Source organism: Coffea arabica, chromosome 1e, assembly GCF_036785885.1.
Source record: "Coffea arabica cultivar ET-39 chromosome 1e, Coffea Arabica ET-39 HiFi, whole genome shotgun sequence".
Lineage (NCBI taxonomy): Eukaryota > Viridiplantae > Streptophyta > Magnoliopsida > Gentianales > Rubiaceae > Coffea > Coffea arabica.
In genome coordinates, this window is record NC_092311.1 from 47,633,145 (window position 1) to 47,650,586 (window position 17,442).

A 17,442-nucleotide genomic window follows, 5' to 3' on the forward strand; every position below is an offset into this window, starting at 1 on the left:
CAACTGGTAATTGATTTTTTGGCCAAAAAAAAAAAAGATCATATGCACGAAACGATGGCAAACAAAAATACGTAAAAGAGTTGATTGAGGGAGAAGAAGGAAGTGAAGTGAAGGTGAAGAAAAATTGAATGTATGAAAAGAAAAGATCCCTTCCCCCGAATCTCAAGTTGACAAATAGGCCGAAAGCTCAAGCAAGGGGCTAATTTGAGATCTGCCACGTGTCAGCCAGCCATCGTTTTTATCAAACGCTCGTACTCTTGATCCAACGGTGATCATGGCACGCTTTCCCAGGTCTATTTATTGGGGCCTTGCTCTTTGACTTTTTCAATCCCAATCGCAATACACGACAAACCCCCACAACACCCCTCCTTCCTCAAACCTTCAGCCACCTTGCTCGGCCACTCTCACTCGCCTGTCTGGCACGTGTGAATCTAACGTCCATTCCATTCCATCATCAAGGTTGAGTTTGAGCCTTTTGAGATAGGATTAGGGTATACGCCATTACTCTTCCCCAGTTCAAAGTTACGTTTCATAATTAGATTTCTACGAGGGGAATCTTCGCATGGTAATGGAAAAAGCGAGCGATGACCATGAAATACGCTTAAATCTCCATTTGTCATTACACGAGCCGCTCACGAAATAGATGTCTTGTTTTGTTAGTATTTAATTAATGAAGTGATATATAAAAGTATTATTATAACCCAATGTTGAATTTGAATAAGTTACTCTTTGTTAAGAAATTATAACATAAGATAATTTTTTTAAATATAATATCGGTGTATAATTTTTTTATACTAGCATGTTTAAATCATGCCATATAATATAAATTTAAATTATATATATATGCCATACATAAAAAACTGTTAGTATTAAAGAATCACTATAATATCAATGCATAAAATGTTAATCATATATTTATACAAGATCAATCTTTCCTACTTGACAATGTATATATATTGTCAGCATTGGATGAATGATAATTATATTAAATTTGAATTAGAAATTCAACTTTTACATATGTATTATGGATCCAACGATGATAGTATATGCGTACGCTATTAGTGTAATATTAATATAAATTGACAAAAGAATCTAGGCTCCACGAAATGCATTTTCTATCACACGAGTACTTAAAAATCAGCTATGGACATGTAAAAAATTCAAATGATTTTCTATCATTCAGAATATTTTTTTTTAGTCTCTGTTTGTGGTCAGCTTGAGATCGATTTACTTGTCAACATAATTTATTTTTTTTTTAAAAAAAACACCAAATGTTAAATGACCTGCAATTTACGCGCTGAAACTGGGGAGTGAAGCTGTCTAGTCCTAGTGTCGTAACCATTGAAAAATCGGTAGAGTTTTTCCCTTGTTTGTCATATTTGTTCAATCCGATGACCTTAACCCCTCACAGTTACATGCCAGACGTCTCTTACAGCCATAACCCATCAGTCAACGCCCCACACACATCCAACAATTAAAAGCATTAATACGAAAAGAGGAAAGGAAATTGAATACTCCTACTTCCAAAAACCAATTACTTTAATTTTTTTTTTTTTTAAAAAGTCTCCAAAAGTTTTAGTACACCTCTGTTTTTATTACTACGTTCAAACACCTCTCTGCCCACCTAAAGTCAACGCCTCTCTCTTTCGCTCTCTCCCTCTCGCCCCCCCTCCCTGCTTGTCACCCCCACTTCTTCTTCTTTGCAGCTTCATTTTCCATTATTTCTGTACCAGCTCAATCAGCTATGAAGTTTTGATGAACGCCCGCAAAAACATATCTTTTCTAATTCTATAATTTTTTAAATTCTTTTCCTTTAAAATTTGAAGAAATGGGTAATGGAATCCGAAAATTAAGCGTTTGCTTCACCTGCGCCGACGGCGGAGCTTATGAAGCTCCGAGGAAGAGAGATTTAGCTGCCGTGATATCTGACCCTTTAGATGATTTGGGTCATTCTTTCTGCTATGTTCGGCCCGATCAGACCCGGTTATCTTCTTCTAAGGTCCATTCCGAGGAGACCACTACTTCAACCACGACGTTTAAGTCAATCTCCGGTGCTTCCGTTAGTGCCAATACCTCTACTCCGCTTTCGACCGCCTTCGTCGACGTCTATACTTACAACAGCATCGATAGAGCCTCTGCCGCCGCCGCCTTCGAGAGCTCCACCTCCTTTGCTTCAATCCCTCTTCAACCCATCCCGCGAAATTCAACTGGATACTCCGGCCCGTTATCGAGCTCTGGGCTTATCCCGGGCTCTGGCCCGATTGAAAGGGGATTTTTGTCGGGCCCGATAGAGAGGGGGTTCATGTCGGGCCCTCTTGATCGGGGGCTCTTTTCAGGTCCTCTTGAGAAGGGTTTCTCTGATCAGTTCCAGAGAAGCTTCTCTCATGGGGGTTTCGCGTTTCGGCCCAGATCAAGAAAAGGCTCGCTGATTCGGGCCCTGCAGAGAGCTTTGTCAAAGACAATCAGTAGAGGTCAGAACTCAATTGTTGCTCCAATCAAGGGTGTTGTTTCATTGAAAGAAAATGAGTGGATTGTGGATTCTGAAAAGCAGAATGAGTTGACCATTAGTAGTGTTAATTTGAGCAGTGAAGGTAGCTTAGATGATGATGACTCATCAGAAAGTCAGAATCTTCAGTGGGCTCAGGGGAAAGCAGGGGAGGATAGGGTTCATGTGGTTGTTTCTGAGGAGCATGGATGGGTTTTTGTAGGGATTTATGACGGATTTAATGGCCCCGATGCTCCGGATTATTTGTTATCCAATTTGTATTCAGCTGTTCATAAGGAGCTGAAGGGATTGTTATGGGATGACAAGTTTGATTCTTTAACTAAGAGTTCCTCTGCCTCGGTTGAGACCTTGAATTCAGGAATGGAGGATTTGAATCAGATTAGTAAGGAGGAGGTTTCACGGGATAGGACTAAAGATGGTTGTTCTAGAGGAGTAGAGCAGGAGAGTTATCCGTGTGGAAACGGAGAAGTGACATTTGATTCACAAATCAGTAAAAAGACTAGAAAAAGTTCGAAGGGTAAGTATAGAGGGGCTGCCAAGAGATGGGAGGAGAACCAGAGGAAGTGGAGGTGTGAATTTGATAAAGAGAGATTGGAGCTCGACAGGAGGTTAAAAGAGCAATTGAATAAGAATAGGTTGAATGGATCGGGGACAATTAATCATTCAGATGTGCTGAAAGCTCTCTCTCAAGCGCTGAAGAAAACGGAGGAGGCGTTTCTGGATCTTGCTGATAAGATGGTTATGGAGAACCCTGAGTTGGCATTGATGGGCTCTTGCGTCCTTGTGATGTTAATGAAGGGAGACGACGTTTACGTAATGAATGTAGGTGATAGTCGAGCAGTTTTAGCCCAGAAGAAAGAGCCTGATCTATGGAGCCAAGATTTGGAGAGGATCAATGAAGAAACATTGCATGATCTTGAGGTTGATGGCGATATATCAAATACAGTACCAAGCTTAAGTGCTTTTCAACTCTCCATGGATCATAGCACCTCGATAGAAGAGGTAGAGGGTTCTATCCTTCTCTTCATGCTTTCGTTATATGCTTTAGTTGATCAAGCTTTTAATGACCAAATTTATTTCCAATTAAGTTCCAATTGATGAATGCTGATCTTACTCCATGAAATTCAGGAAGTGCAAAGAATTAGAAGTGAACACCTTGATGATGCTTGTTCTGTAATGAATGATCGTGTAAAAGGTTCACTGAAGGTCACTCGAGCTTTTGGTGCTGGTTTCCTAAAGCAGGTACCGTGGAATCTGGCCTTTCTGGTTCTCTGAAAGTCAAACTTCTGAAAGGGATTTTTGTAGGAAGATATGAAAAGTCTTTTTATTCCTTTTGAACTTGGGAAAAAGTAGATTCCTCAATTGGATATGGAAAAATCTACCATTTAGTTCATATCAAGAAGACTGAGAACAGAGATTATGCTTCCTATAGGCCTTTTCTAGTAGAGAATAAAACGAGTAATTCTTTTTTGTTACTGAGGCATATTCTGGGATAAGCTTATTATTTTCAAACCTATGAAAAAGCTGAAACTGTGAACAAAAAGTTTGTGTTTGACAATTGCTTCAACAGCTTATCCGCCTTGTTTGAAACAACCTTTTGTATCCCTTCTCTCCAATAACCAATCAAATTGCTGTCTTTGACTCGAATTGCAGCTAAACTTCCAACAGAAGATCACTTTTGAGAGCATCCCACATCTAGTCCATAAAATAATATAATGATGAATTTCCTTTACATATGAATAGCAGGACATATGGACTAATATGCAATTTATGTGAGAGCCTCGAACAAGTTGGAATTTGTTGCTGTAATTACATAGCAATCTATTGAGTGAGGCATTTCATCTTGGAATTTTTTCATAAGAAAAACTTTGGGTTCACGATCATAAAATTCGTCCTGACAGAGGGGTTGTTGGCGGGGGATGAGAGGGATGGTCTGTCTACTTTTTTCTGCTGATTACTTGAATATTTGATTTATTTTGATCTAAACTGTTGCTTTACTTGAGAAACAAATTCCTGATTTCATGGTTTTAATATGCAATTTCTCTTTTCCTGCAGCCAAAATGGAATGATGCACTCCTAGAGATGTTTAGAATCGATTATATTGGAACTTCCCCATATATTAATTGCCTCCCATCACTCTACCACCACACATTAGGGCCAAGAGACAAATTTTTGGTTCTATCTTCAGACGGCCTGTATCAGTATTTCACAAATGAAGAGGCTGTCTCAGAAGTTGAACTTTTCATCGCTTGGTCTCCAGAAGGGGATCCTGCACAGCATCTGGTTGAGGAATTGCTATTTCGAGCTGCAAAGAAAGCTGGTAAATCTTTTAAACAAGCGATCATTTATTCTGCTGACCAATACAAAGTAGCTTAGCATGACGGGGGTAATTTTTTTCTGTTCCATTTCAGGGATGGACTTTCATGAACTGCTTGAAATTCCACAAGGGGATAGGCGCCGCTACCATGATGATGTTTCAATCATTGTTATTTCGCTGGAGGGGAGGATATGGAGATCCTGTGTATAGCAGCTAGGACCATGACAAACAAAATAGAGACATTTGAAAAACCTTTTAAAAAAGAAAAAGAGAAAAAAACAAAATCAGGCATCCAATTTTTGATGTTCTTTTATCCCTCAAGTCACCCGGTGACACAGAGTATCAATTAGGCTGTTGAATCAGATAGCCTTAGTTGTGCAATGTAGTGAGTGGATTGTAAAGGTCAGGTGTACAAGTTGCTCCTTGTCGATTATAAACTGGTCATATAAAATTGTATTTTCTTTTCCAAATAAACGATGTCCCACGAAGACAAGTTTTGTCTTGCCACCTTTTTGTTTTATTACTTTCACTTCATCTATGACTCCTTTCTGGGTTGGCATCGTTTTTTTCGAAACTCCTTAGCATCTTTCTACGTGAAATGAACATGTCAAACTTTTGCTTCCTTCCCAGAAATTTCCTCAGGAAGAATTAAAAGTTGTAGAGAAGATCCCAAAGTGGCTGCAGCAGTGGAAGTTTCCCAAAGTTCCGGAAACGGGACTCCAATTTTTTTTTTTTTGTTTTTTTTTTTGTGTCTGTGTGTGTTTCACCTTCCATTAGTTTTCTCGGGGCGAAGAAACTCAAAAGGAAAGTTCCCTTTCTGTCCTTTTTATGTTTGTATTGAAATCTGATAAACAATCGAATAATAAATAAGTTCAAGGACTTCCAGATTTGCTTAAAATTCCCTCTTATTGCTTTTAATTAATTAGTCAAAAACGTGTAGTGCTGCGTTTGGCACCGAGGAGAAATCAGAAAAGGTGGAATTTACTCAGGTCAACATCAGAGCGGTCAAAAAACTATACGGTGCTGACTTGGGATCAGAATTACATGTCGTGCCTGATGGCCGACTCACCTAAGGCGAGTTGTTCATCTGAGTCTGCTTGGACTTGGGAGATGGGATGACGGGCAACAGCTTAGCTTGAATGCATTTTGGTGGGGATGGAAAGGGAACTGGAAACGAATTGATCACCATCATCATTCATCACTTTCATTTATCTAACTGCTAACCATTTTTTCCTCATTGAAGCAGTAAATGCAGATGGAGGTGGGACGTGGGAGGGTTGGCCGGTTGGGCTTATCGGTCAGTCAGGTTCATCAGTTCCCACCAAGTAGAAAACCTGTCATTTTGTCATTAATAATTTTGTACTGCTATCGATGTTTTAAGTATGCTGCCTACTAAAAATTTGGCCTATCCCCCCTCCATTCGTTTTCCTGGATGGGAATTCCTTTTTCTCCGGGTTTCCATGAATTTCAACCGTTCTTGAGTATTGAAGACTCAACTCCAAACTACCAACTTCCCCTCCTCTTCTCTGTTTTCGGTTCTTGGAGTTGGGGATTTGGCAATTGTGTGTGTGTGTGTGATTGGGCCTACTTCCACGAAATCGTATAAGTTGGGTGTTACATGCTATGGGCCAAGTCAATCCACTTACGGTTAGGCTAGTTGGTTACTGTGTTTCAGGAGTGTGTGAGAAACACTCAGTTGGGTAATCCCCCAACTCTCTCTCTCAATTAAGTTATCAAGAACATAGGCTATCAATTGCAATGGTTACTTGTCTGTACTTGAACAAAGAATTCTTTTCTAATTATTTACAAAAAAAAAAGAAGAAAGAAAGAAAAACAACAAGGTCTTTTGGCGAAAATTGAAGTAGTAGCATTTCAAACAAAAATTTGCACCTTGTGATGCAATAAGTTGGAGACATATGTAGGAGACTAGATCCCGAAAATTTATCTTTAGCTTGTGGGTAAAAAAAGAACTTGAAGTTAAGTTGAACTTGAAAGTGAATTTTCCAAATGTAAAAAATTGTGGTGAAAGCCTCTCTCTCTCTTCCGGCAATGATAATATTTGTATAACCTAATATATTCTATTCTGCAGGAATGGGGAGTCTAAAGAGACTGTATAAGGGGCTAATAAATATACAAATTTAACTAGCTCAAATGAGTGTTCTGACACCTTTTTTGGATTTTTTTCATTGGAAGTAGTGTTCGAATCCTTGATACAATCCAAAGAAGGATTTGATCCTTTTTTTTATAGCTTTGGCTCGGTGGTTTGGTGAAAGCCTCTCATTTGCTCTGGAAGGTGACATTAGATGATATGATATCAGAAGTGTAAGGTTGCGTTTGGTGCAAATTTTCAAAGAAAAATTGCGACGTTTTCGTGGACACATTTTTTAATTACCTTTTTACCTCATATATATCAAATCGCTACGGTATTTTTCCTACAAGAAGTCCAGAAAAATGCAATCCAAACTTATCTTTTGAATTTGTGGAGCACAAGAAATGATTAAATAAGTTGGTGGATTACGTGCTGCCGGAGTAGTTTGCTTCTGTAGTCTGTACCAACTAAACTAAACTGGCCAACCTCCACTCGAGTTGGCTGAAACTCATTTAGACAACTAACTCAAACAGGAAGGATCTTTATTGGCCAAGTAGCAAGAATACGCTCAAAATCCACATCTGTTTCTAATAAACAAAAAAGTTTTATACTAAAGAAAAACTAAGCCCCAGAGAAGAAAAGGTAAAAATTCACATAAAAGGACAATTTATGAAGACCTGGTCAAAAAAACCCATTGACAGGCTTTCTTTTGGGGCACAACTTTCTTCTATGAGATGTTAGGCCCAATGGATCAATTTGCAATACCTCAATATTCATGTCCTGCATGTTAGGTTGGAGATTTATTGAAGCAAAAAGCTAGTTGAATTAGTCGAATCAAGAATTTACACGCAAGAGCAAAATGTCACTAACGCATTAAGATAAGGGTCTAATGAGTGCCCGTTGGGTTAGATTAAGATGGAGTTCCGGTGTTTATATTTTGAAAAAGTAATTTTAATTAAAGAAAGTATATAAATATAAAATAATAATTATTAATATATACATTCACATGACAGATTATACGAAATTTATAAGTATATTGATCAGCCTCCATTAAGCACTTGTTAGAGTTCGTTGGCATCTGTTAATAAAATCTTAAAATAAATAGTTAATGTACTTTTGGGTTTCGTGGGCCATTTATTACTAGTTGCAGTTTTGACTGCGTGTAGTCAAAGAAGCACCTATGGTGAACAGAAATATAATGGTCACCTATTCTCATATATTTATAATGGAATGAAAAGGCTTTTTTCTTTGTGTTTTTTTTTTTGTTTGGGGGGGGGGGGGGGGGAAAGGGTTATGTCTGGGTCTACAAAAATACAGGATCACTTTTCTTTCTCTTTAAAGGTTATTTTTAATATGTAGGTTATTTTTAATAACCTACATAAACACTAAAATGAAAGAATATCATTAACATAAACATAGACAAAAATGCTTTGAGAGGTAGGCGGTATATGTTATTTGACGACGACATTGCAGTTCACCAAACAACAAATTGTTTTTGGTAAATCTCTCTCTCTCTCTCGTCGACACAGTCAAGCTCTTTGTTGTTGTTGTTGTCTTTTTTTTTTTTTTTTTTTAATTCCCCTCTGGCTCTGGAGCAGGGATGGTGAAAATTTTCTGTTTTACTTAATTGTTCGGGTTAAAAGAACTTATATTTGTTCACATATTCCGCGCCTCTTCTTTCACCATATCTGGCACCTCAAATAATATACAAAACATCCATTATGGCCTTTTACAAATTTAAAACGTAGAGATGAACAAAATTTTTTGACATATTGGATTCGACTGTAAAACAAAAAAAATTGTAAGTAAGAGATCATGATTTCAAAATCACCAACCTTTAGGCCGGTGGTCACCACCAAGTCCTTGGGAGGTCAAGGGTTCAAGAGTTCAACCCTTGCTTCCTATCAATTGCCACAATATGTGGTTTCTCTAAAAAATTCAGATAGATATGTAGTGCACCCGTCTGGTACGATGGTGGTTTAATCCCTATCGACCTCCAGAGGTCCAGTTGGACATTTTCCCTAAGTTAGAATAGAATAACATTATATAGATAAAGTGACGATTGACCAAAAAAAAAAAAAAAGAGATCATGATTTCAAAACTTCTCATTTACCAAAAAAATTATTTAAAAAAATAAAAGTTTTTAACATGCCATATTACAAGACAATTAGACAAAATACTCCTCCCTAATGAAGGCAGAGTGCTGGGCATGCATGGGTCTGTTAAACAATTTTAAACTTTAAAAAAAGTACTACTAGGATGAGCAAAAGGGCAACGATCAAAGGACAAAGAGCAGCAGAGCTGGTAACTGGTAAGTAGCACCAAGACTAAACAAAGAACTCTTATTGGGAACAAGTAAAACTCCACTTGGAGCAATCAAATTCAATCATTCAAATTTTAAACAGGAAAGCCGGCGCCTCACTGCCGATCCGAGATGCTGACTTCAAACTTTTTTTGAATATGAACAGTCTCCCACACTCTACATTCAAGTCCAAAACCATTATTATCTATGCCTGATGATCCCAAGATTAAAACTGCATTTTCTAACTTGGAAATTCCGACATCTCAAGTCTTACCAAATGTGATTCAGACCAAACACATCCTTCTCACCACTCTTCCTTGAATTTGTCAACCCCTACATACATCCCACCTCATATCTGCCACCAAGTGTCCATTTTTCTACTATCATAAATTTCTTCTTGTTACATATGCACTCTTCACTTTATTTGAAGATAGATTAGGTGTTACTTTGGGTGCGTCATGAATTAGTTGAACACTATTGTTAATCCAATATATTATCTATCAAGAGTCTAATCCAAGCAAGAATATGTCTTCCATTCTAGGCAGCAACGGTGGGAATATGGGGTCACCCTTTTTTAATGAATTCAAGAAACAGGCGTCTTTTTTCCTCAAGGAGAAGATCAAGACTGCCAGATTGGCCCTGACTGATGTTACACCGGCTCAACTGTAAGCTTCCTACTTTTTGATGCACTTTGTTGTACGATCTGGGTCTGATATGTAACTATTGAGAGGCATATTTGCCTTTTCAACTTTCAAGTACTTTGAGAGTTTTTTTGATTCTTTTCCTCTTTAAAAGATTGGTAGAGGAAGCTACAAATGGAAATCCAGGAGCTCCAGACACTTGTACTCTTAAATTGATATCAAGGGCTGCTTTTGAAGTAGACGATTATTGGAGAATTGTGGAGATCCTGCATAAGAGGTTTCTTGGATTATTTAGCCTGTGATTCATAAAATAGTACTAGTATTTTATATCAACTATTGATGGCTTGATGTGTGCCTTACACTTGCTGTGATTCTGTTTGTTCCATATTTCTGTGGTTCAGATTAGTGAGTTTTGATAGAAGAAATTGGAGGGCTTCATACCAAGCTTTAATTGTGCTAGAACACTTGTTAACTCATGGGCCTGAGAGGGTATCGGAGGAGTTTCAGAACGACAGAGATGTTGTTGAAGAAACTGGAAGCTTTCTGTATGTTGATGAGAAAGGGTACTAAGTTCATTTTTTTCAAGTTATTTTCCAAAAAATTTTGTCTCTCTATCTTAATTTAAGGTAGATTCTCACAAATCCTGCGCTTACGAAACAGATTCAACTGGGGCCTGAATGTTAGAAAGAAATCTGAGAGGATATTGAAGCTGCTTGATGATAGATCATTTCTGAAAGAAGAGAGAAACAAGGCTCGGACAGTAACTAAAGGAATTGAAGGGTTTGGCAGCTTCTGCAATAGGCGTTCTTCGGACCAAGAAGTTCCGCAGGAATCATCTCTGAAATCATTTGAGAAATGCAATTCTCAGTTTAATGAACATGGAAATAAGGAAAATGGCATTTCGTTGTTTGATGATCAGTATTTTACCAATGGAAAGCTGGAAAATTCAAAGCAGGCCAACAGCGATAATTCAAACTTGGCATTGAATACAAAACTAGAAAATTCAACCGCCTGGAAAAATTCTGATAATCAAAGGATGCTTGAGAAGGATAGTGCACGAACAAGTTTCAAAGAAAATACGGCCCCAAAACAGAAAGTATATGCAGAGGACTTGGACGATTGGGATACAGCAGAAGAGTCAAATGCTCTTTTGAGTAATCAAGAAGCTGATTCCAGGATGAACATCTCCATGGAAGATGATCATCCCTTTAACCTCAACCAGCTCCGACATGCTGTCTCCCTGCTTCCTTCAAGAGATCAAGTCCTGCGGGCATTTTGAAGATTGAAGTAAAGTTGATGCAAGTAGCTTCTGTTAAAACCATCCCTCGTGGTTTCTAAGGTTATGTTTCTCTATCATGTATATTTTTATGGATGGGAACAAGCCAATGCTTGTTCTTAGAGGATCTGATTTCTTCTTCCAGCCTGCTCTATAGCAGTCAGTCATTGTGAGATTGTTTATTATCTATGTTGGTCGTGCTTGGTTAGGCAGAAACGAACTATGCCACCAACTAGTTCACTTTTCTGGTGTGAATCCCGGCACACTAATTGCTTGTTTTGTTTATTTGCCTCGTATTCCTTCTGATATTTGTCTTTTTTTTTTCCATCTTTTTGAGCAAGTTGAGAGAAAATCAGAGGATATCTAGCTTAACATCGCAGATATGTACGTGTTCCTGGCGAGACTGATTTTTTCAATTGACTGTATTCAGCTGTTTTATACAAGAAATGTGTAACAATGAGAGGTTGCTCCCTATCTAGTTGTCCCTGATTGGCCTAACCTGAACAGAATGTATTCTGTCACACTCCGAACTATGAAAGGGAAACAAAAAGGGAAACTGCTGCTAATTACATGATTTATGTACTCTACTCAAACATCAAGCTAGATCTAGATATACGCTTCTATACATGTACAAGAATATAAATGTCACATAAATTTCAGAACCTTAAGATTTGCAGAGCCACTCCTGAATGGCAAGCCGCAGTGCATGATTAGGAGTAAGAGTCAAGTGACTTAATTTCAAATTGGTCATGGGAGATGTCTCACGGCCATTTTCCAACCAGCCACGCAAGGCCTCTCCTTCATAGGTGAATCCATCTGCTGCCACCTGGGGGTCATGCATTATCTCCTGAAAGTTACCCAGTAAAACGTTACCTTACATGCGCTAGTAGAAACTGATGTATTAGTCATCATAAAATAAATGAAACCGGTTCATCATCACACCTGTAGAGGTTACAGAAATCATAGTCTTCCAAGAAAACAAGGCTGTCATTTTTATTGTTTTAGTCAAGAGAGGTCTAGCACATAACTAAATTTCAAGCAGAATGGCATCTTGTTTCAACTTGCGATTGCTAATGGTCGAGAATGAAGAGTAAGCTTATGTTTCAGGAAAATGATAATAGAAAACTGGACAGCTATTGCCATCTAGCTATTGAAGATTTTGACATTACTGACCTGAAGAATGGGGCACAAGAAGAAAGAGGGCACCAGTCTCTCCTCCAAGACATGTAAATGCTCCAGTTCCCTAACCAGAGTTGGCGTGATGGAAGGCCTATCCCTTCCATTCAATTCACAGCATTGCAACCCCAACTCCACCAATCTCCTTGCAACAAATGTAGACCACTCCCCTGCAGATGAATCCAAGATTGCTGTTATTTTTCCACAGCAGACCATTTTTCGTACTTCGCAGGCCAGTCCAGCTGGAGGTTTCCCAGTGAGTAACTGAAGTATGATCAGCCCGAATGAGAAAACATCAGATTTAGGTGTCAGGATTCCAGTCCTATGAAATTCTGGATCTGTGTAGGGAAAAGCACCTCTTGTCTCAGTGATGCGACGGAAACTTGGGCAGCGAAGGGTTTGTTCTGGTACTAATCTGAAAATTCCAAAGTCACCAACTTTGCAGCAGTTCTCAGAGTCTAGTAGGACATTATTAGGTTTCAAATCGCCATGAGTTATTCCTTCAGGACCAGAAGAGTGCAAAAACAGAAGGCCACTAGCAATTTCAGAAATAATCCGTACTCGGGTCTTCCAGTTTAAGGGACAAACATTACTTCCGTGGAAGAGGCGATCTTGGAGGCTGCCACCAGGTAAGTAGTCAAAAACAAGGGACCAGGCTTCAGGACATACGCCAATTAATGTCACCAGATGAGGATGGTGCACTCTTCCAAGAATTTGAGCCTGCAACAAGAAAAGCTTATGTCAGTCATCACTACAATCACAAAGCTCAAACAAAACCTGAGCATCAATAGAGACAAATCAAGCATTTGAGAATTTGAGTTATGCAAGAAAATTGGACTAAAAAGTTGTTACAAGTTGAAAACGAGTTTTACAAACAACTAAAAAAGCACATGCCCATATAGAGTAATCAACCTCTTGACAAAATTCAGGTTGCTTTTGTGTAGAATGCGGATGCAGCATCTTTATGGCGACTGTTCTGTTCAACATCTCCCCTTTGTACACTGCACCATTTCCTCCCCGTCCAATCTTAAAACTCTCTGAAAAATTGCATGTTGCGGCCTGCAAATCCAACAGTGAAAATTCTGCCAATTCCAATGATTCTCCACTAAATTGTACAAGACCATTGATATTTTCACCATTGACTTGTGAGCCACTTTTCCAGTGATCAAGCCACTGCACAGCTTCAATTTTCTGCTGCTGAATTTTCCGCCTTTCCCGCTGTAATCTTGCCAGTGAAGATTGAATAAGCTTCAGTTCTCCAGCAACATCTTCACACCGGCAGTTTGCTTCCTGTGCACGACTATCTAGAACGGCTATATTTCTCATGGCCTTTTGGAACTCACGAGTTAAAACCTCTCTTTCTTCTAAGAGCTTCTCTTGCTCCTGTATTGTAGTTCTAAGCTCTTCTTCAGCTTCTTTCCTAATTTTGACTTCCCGTTCATAAGCAGATTCAAAAGCTTTGGCCTATATAACAGCAAATTAGCCATGAATCTCACACATGGACATAAAATACATAAACAATCAGTTTCAGTTAAAAGTGTGTACAAACTATTTCAGACTATGTGAATCAAACAAGTGAATTGATATTCATTAAATGAAAGGATAGAGTTTGCACTTGCAACAATTCATAGAGACCCCATAGCAACATGGCTGTATTTATAGAGTAATGCAAATCCCGGATGGAGGATGGAAAAGTGAATACTGCAAGTCCTAACTAAGTTGGAAAAGAATTTTGCAAGATATTGACATCTATAGTATCTAGAACTTGTAGCAAGAAGAAAAATGCTAAAGCTGTACCAACACAAATTGTACGGAAGACCAGTTAAAGCTGTACTAAGATAAGTTGTTGATGACCTGAAGTAGAACACGTTAATAAGAATAGACAGGTAAATGCCTTCATGACTGAATCATTAAAATTCCATTTTGTTAACATCAGTTTTAAGTGCATTGTGAAGCATGAAAAAAATGTTCACGCACTTAACTGGCCACTCTTATGGTGCATACTCAAGCTCAAAACAGAAATAGCTTACATTGCTGATGGCTTCTACAGCTTCAGCTTCCAATTTTTGACACATCAAGAGCTCTGAATCTGCTTCATCCCTTGATTCTTCAGCTTCTTTCTTAAGTTCTTTAAGCCAACCATATAAGCCCTCTTTCTCGACTTTTGAATTAGAATCTGAAGACACTCTTGATACAGCAGATGAAGCATATCCTGAGCTAGAGCTCAAAGTTGCAGGACTGAAGAATTGAAAAGTGCTTGGATAGCATCTAGTTGGCAGAGTAAGAGAAGATGGTTCCACCTTAGCTCCTTCCTTCTGAAAACAATTTCTTGTTCCTGAACAAGCTGGATATTGAGCAGATCTAGATCGAATACATTCTGGGTGATAATTATCATTGCTCTTAGAAGAGGGTGCAGATTGAGATCTTAAGTTCGATGCTGCTGCAAGTTCTTGTTGACTGATTAATGCAAAAGAACTTGAGCTTTGAGAATCTTGTCTCGTCCAGACCAATTTCCCTTTGTTGACGAACCATATCTTGCAGAAGGGAGGAGCCATTTTGGCTGCATAACTTGCTTTACTGGAGCATTTCTTCAACTTCGAACAACTGAAGGATACAACTTTTAGAATTCTATATAGAAGAATTATACAAATGATGCCAATGATATTATCAATTGTGCAAATAACATATTCTAAACCTTAACAAATTCTCAATAAAATATTGAAGCAAAAACCAAGCTTCTTCCTACTTATGGTCATAAACATGCATGCACGGCAGCTGAAAGTATTGTCTCTACATCAACAAGTGTAAGTTTAAAAGGGGAGGGGGGGTGTTGAGGGAACAAGTGACGTACTCTGGAATAGCTCCAATGACTAGCTTCTTAATGTCATGTCTGCTTACAAGATTCACAATCTCCAATTGAACTTGGTCAGCTTCACTGGTAACAATGCTTGCCTTAACCTGAAAAAGCAATTTCTAGCAAGTATAACCAAGTAGGCCAAGCCAGGTCTGTGAGACTGAAGAAGATGAGGTAAACATTATGCCCTACAGAGATGCCAGAAGTAACATGTAATTGCCTTGTGTCAGTTATCTACGCATGGAGTTTACTGTTTGAAACATGGTCTAATAGCAGACATCTAATAATCAGAGTAAGCCGCCAATATTAATGAATTTTAAGGTGATATTCTTAAAGAAACATCCACTTATTTTGGAAAAGGAAAAGAAGTTTGAAGTTGCAACCAAAATCATATGCTCACCACAAAACCTACAATTTTGCTCCAAACAATGTCGGCATTAGAATTTTTGGGTTTCCTCTTGTTGATTTTAGTTTAACAAAAAAAGGCACAAACTGGTTTACAAATAAAGAATTTGAAAGAGATTATAGCGATTTGCATGAACAGTAAACATGCCAAAGAATGCTTAACAAGATTGATCCAATAACATCAAATGGTTAATATCCACAGGAATTCTACAAATCAGGTAATTAAAAAGAAAGAAAACCTTGGAAGTGCTGCAAATTTTGAAGTAATTCTGCAGAAGTTTTCCCGTCGTTTCCCACTCCTCATTCCTAAATGCAGTCACCACTTCAGGATTTGCTTGACTTGCTGGTAGTTTCCCCACTGCATTAAACAATAACAAATATAGCAATTAAGCTCCAATTGATTCGCGCACTAACTTTGTGACTAAGTAATCCAAGCGAACAACCCGGAGTCTAAGAAAAATCTTTCATCCTTTCCCATAACACTGCTAGTTTATCCAACTTCAGCTTTGCCAGCTTTTACTTTCGATTTAACTCTTCCTGCCATAACTATAGAGCAAATACAGAAAAATTAAAGGAAAAAAAAAAACATTTAAGCCACTACAAAGCCTGGTAGTGCAGCAGACTAATATCGATGATTGTTATGAAAAAGATTCAACAAGCAAAACATTGACAGCATTTGAGCCCAAAAACACACAATACACGTAAAAAGAAATCATAGATGTCCACATAAAATGTGTACATTTTTACTAAAATACACATATGAAAGAAGTATATCCGAGCATCGATTATGCCCAAGTGGATTAGATTCTATATTTCTTCGTCCTAGGATAATGATTTGATTATCAACGTTGCTTCCCCTATCCTCCTGTAAATTATAGAGAAAGAGAGAGACTCACGCAGAGTGGGAATCAAAGGAGAAGGTTTGTGAACATGAAGAATGCAAATTTCCGAACCGACGAACGTCCTAAAACACCACTGAAGCAAAGCAACAGCTTTAGCCACTGATTTTCCAACGGCCACGTACACTTTTTCACCACCTTCTTCCACAATTTCTGATGACTGAGTGGTGGCCATGCTTTCGCTCCTCCGTGCAAACCCAGCTCGGAATGTGCCCGGCGGGGACAACCCCGAAAAGAGATCTTCAGTCCTGGCCGGTGGGTGCGTTGGGCTGAGCACCTTCATTGGTTATAAAAACTCGCCGGAAAATAAAGAAAATGTTGAGATTCCGGTGAGCTGGTTAAAAAAATTTTTTTGGGGTGAATTATCTGAGTTTTCCTTTGACTTGCAGTTGGCAATAGAAGAAGTTTTTGAGGGAGATTTCGTGGAATGTTTTGAATTATTATTTTAAATAAATTGTAGTATCCTCCTTGTACTTTTAAATAAATATCTCCCCTAATTTTTCTACTAGTTCATCTATTTAAGCAATAATAATAATAAGCCGCTTAGGCTTTCGGAGAGTTTATTTGCCAATTGCCATATTAGCTGCTTTGACGAAAAGTCCAACATTATTTAAGTTTTCAGACGTTAAATTACTTTATTTTTAAGTTGATAAATTTCAATTAAGTGATGTTGCTGCCTTTTATCTATTGAGACAAAGCAAAAGAAAAGTATTTTAGAACTTTATCATTTGGAATAGATTAAGAAAATTTATCTATTTCTTTATTTTGCAAATGATGTGGTTTACAAAAGAAAATTCTGAATTAAAGTAGACAACGATATTCTCTAGAGTTTTAGGATACTAAAGACCAACTTACTTATTATTTTTCTTTGACAAGGATATTCTCTAGATTTTTGGAATATGAGAGACCTACTTTCACAGGATTGAGGTAGACAGCCTGACGTCTTTCTCCTTTCTTTCTTATCCATTTATGAAGAA

The 17,442-nt window shown here is 38.2% G+C and overlaps 3 protein-coding genes across 4 annotated transcripts; 2 read left to right on the plus strand and 1 right to left on the minus strand.

Annotated features, from left to right (window-relative positions):
• The first annotated feature begins 1,681 nt into the window (after positions 1-1,681).
• Positions 1,682-5,330, plus strand: LOC113708681 (probable protein phosphatase 2C 23). The gene is made up of 4 exons (XM_027231250.2): positions 1,682-3,508; positions 3,635-3,748; positions 4,562-4,826; positions 4,918-5,330. Exons 1-4 carry the CDS (start codon positions 1,829-1,831, stop codon positions 5,031-5,033), a joined length of 2,175 nt encoding a protein of 724 aa, XP_027087051.1. The 5' UTR covers positions 1,682-1,828; the 3' UTR covers positions 5,034-5,330.
• Positions 5,331-9,427: 4,097 nt separating this feature from the next.
• Positions 9,428-11,416, plus strand: LOC113708698 (uncharacterized). Its single transcript, XM_027231279.2, has 4 exons — positions 9,428-9,879; positions 10,010-10,132; positions 10,257-10,418; positions 10,516-11,416. Exons 1-4 carry the CDS (start codon positions 9,740-9,742, stop codon positions 11,132-11,134), a joined length of 1,044 nt encoding a protein of 347 aa, XP_027087080.1. The 5' UTR covers positions 9,428-9,739; the 3' UTR covers positions 11,135-11,416.
• A 77-nt stretch (positions 11,417-11,493) lies between these two features.
• LOC113708689 (U-box domain-containing protein 33) lies at positions 11,494-16,921 on the minus strand. 2 transcript variants are annotated; one of them, XR_003452462.2, is made up of 8 exons: positions 16,463-16,887; positions 15,806-15,924; positions 15,159-15,265; positions 14,338-14,911; positions 13,220-13,771; positions 12,664-13,027; positions 12,305-12,571; positions 11,786-11,978 (listed from the first exon to the last, which is right to left on the minus strand). XR_003452462.2 is itself a non-coding variant. In XM_027231262.2 (7 exons), the coding sequence occupies exons 1-7, from the start codon at positions 16,746-16,748 to the stop codon at positions 11,796-11,798; spliced, it is 2,544 nt and encodes an 847-aa protein (XP_027087063.1). In that variant the 5' UTR covers positions 16,749-16,921; the 3' UTR covers positions 11,494-11,795. The 2 variants fall into 2 exon arrangements, 1 of the variants encoding a protein (XP_027087063.1); XM_027231262.2 differs by having other exon boundaries at positions 11,494-11,978; positions 12,305-13,027; positions 16,463-16,921.
• Between the last annotated feature and the right edge of the window lie 521 nt (positions 16,922-17,442).

Coding starts and splice junctions, on each gene's coding strand:
- LOC113708681 (XM_027231250.2), top strand. CDS start 1,829: ATGGGTAATGGAATCCGAAAATTAAGCGTTTGCTTCACCTGCGCCGAC. Junction 3,749..4,561: donor GTGCTGGTTTCCTAAAGCAG/GTACCGTGGAAT, acceptor CTTTTCCTGCAG/CCAAAATGGAATGATGCACT. Junction 4,827..4,917: donor TCGAGCTGCAAAGAAAGCTG/GTAAATCTTTTA, acceptor GTTCCATTTCAG/GGATGGACTTTCATGAACTG.
- LOC113708689 (XM_027231262.2), bottom strand. CDS start 16,748: ATGAAGGTGCTCAGCCCAACGCACCCACCGGCCAGGACTGAAGATCTC. Junction 15,266..15,805: donor AAATTTGCAGCACTTCCAAG/GTTTTCTTTCTT, acceptor TTGCTTTTTCAG/GTTAAGGCAAGCATTGTTAC. Junction 13,028..13,219: donor AACCTGAATTTTGTCAAGAG/GTTGATTACTCT, acceptor TTCTTGTTGCAG/GCTCAAATTCTTGGAAGAGT.
- LOC113708698 (XM_027231279.2), top strand. CDS start 9,740: ATGTCTTCCATTCTAGGCAGCAACGGTGGGAATATGGGGTCACCCTTT. Junction 9,880..10,009: donor GATGTTACACCGGCTCAACT/GTAAGCTTCCTA, acceptor CCTCTTTAAAAG/ATTGGTAGAGGAAGCTACAA. Junction 10,133..10,256: donor GTGGAGATCCTGCATAAGAG/GTTTCTTGGATT, acceptor TCTGTGGTTCAG/ATTAGTGAGTTTTGATAGAA.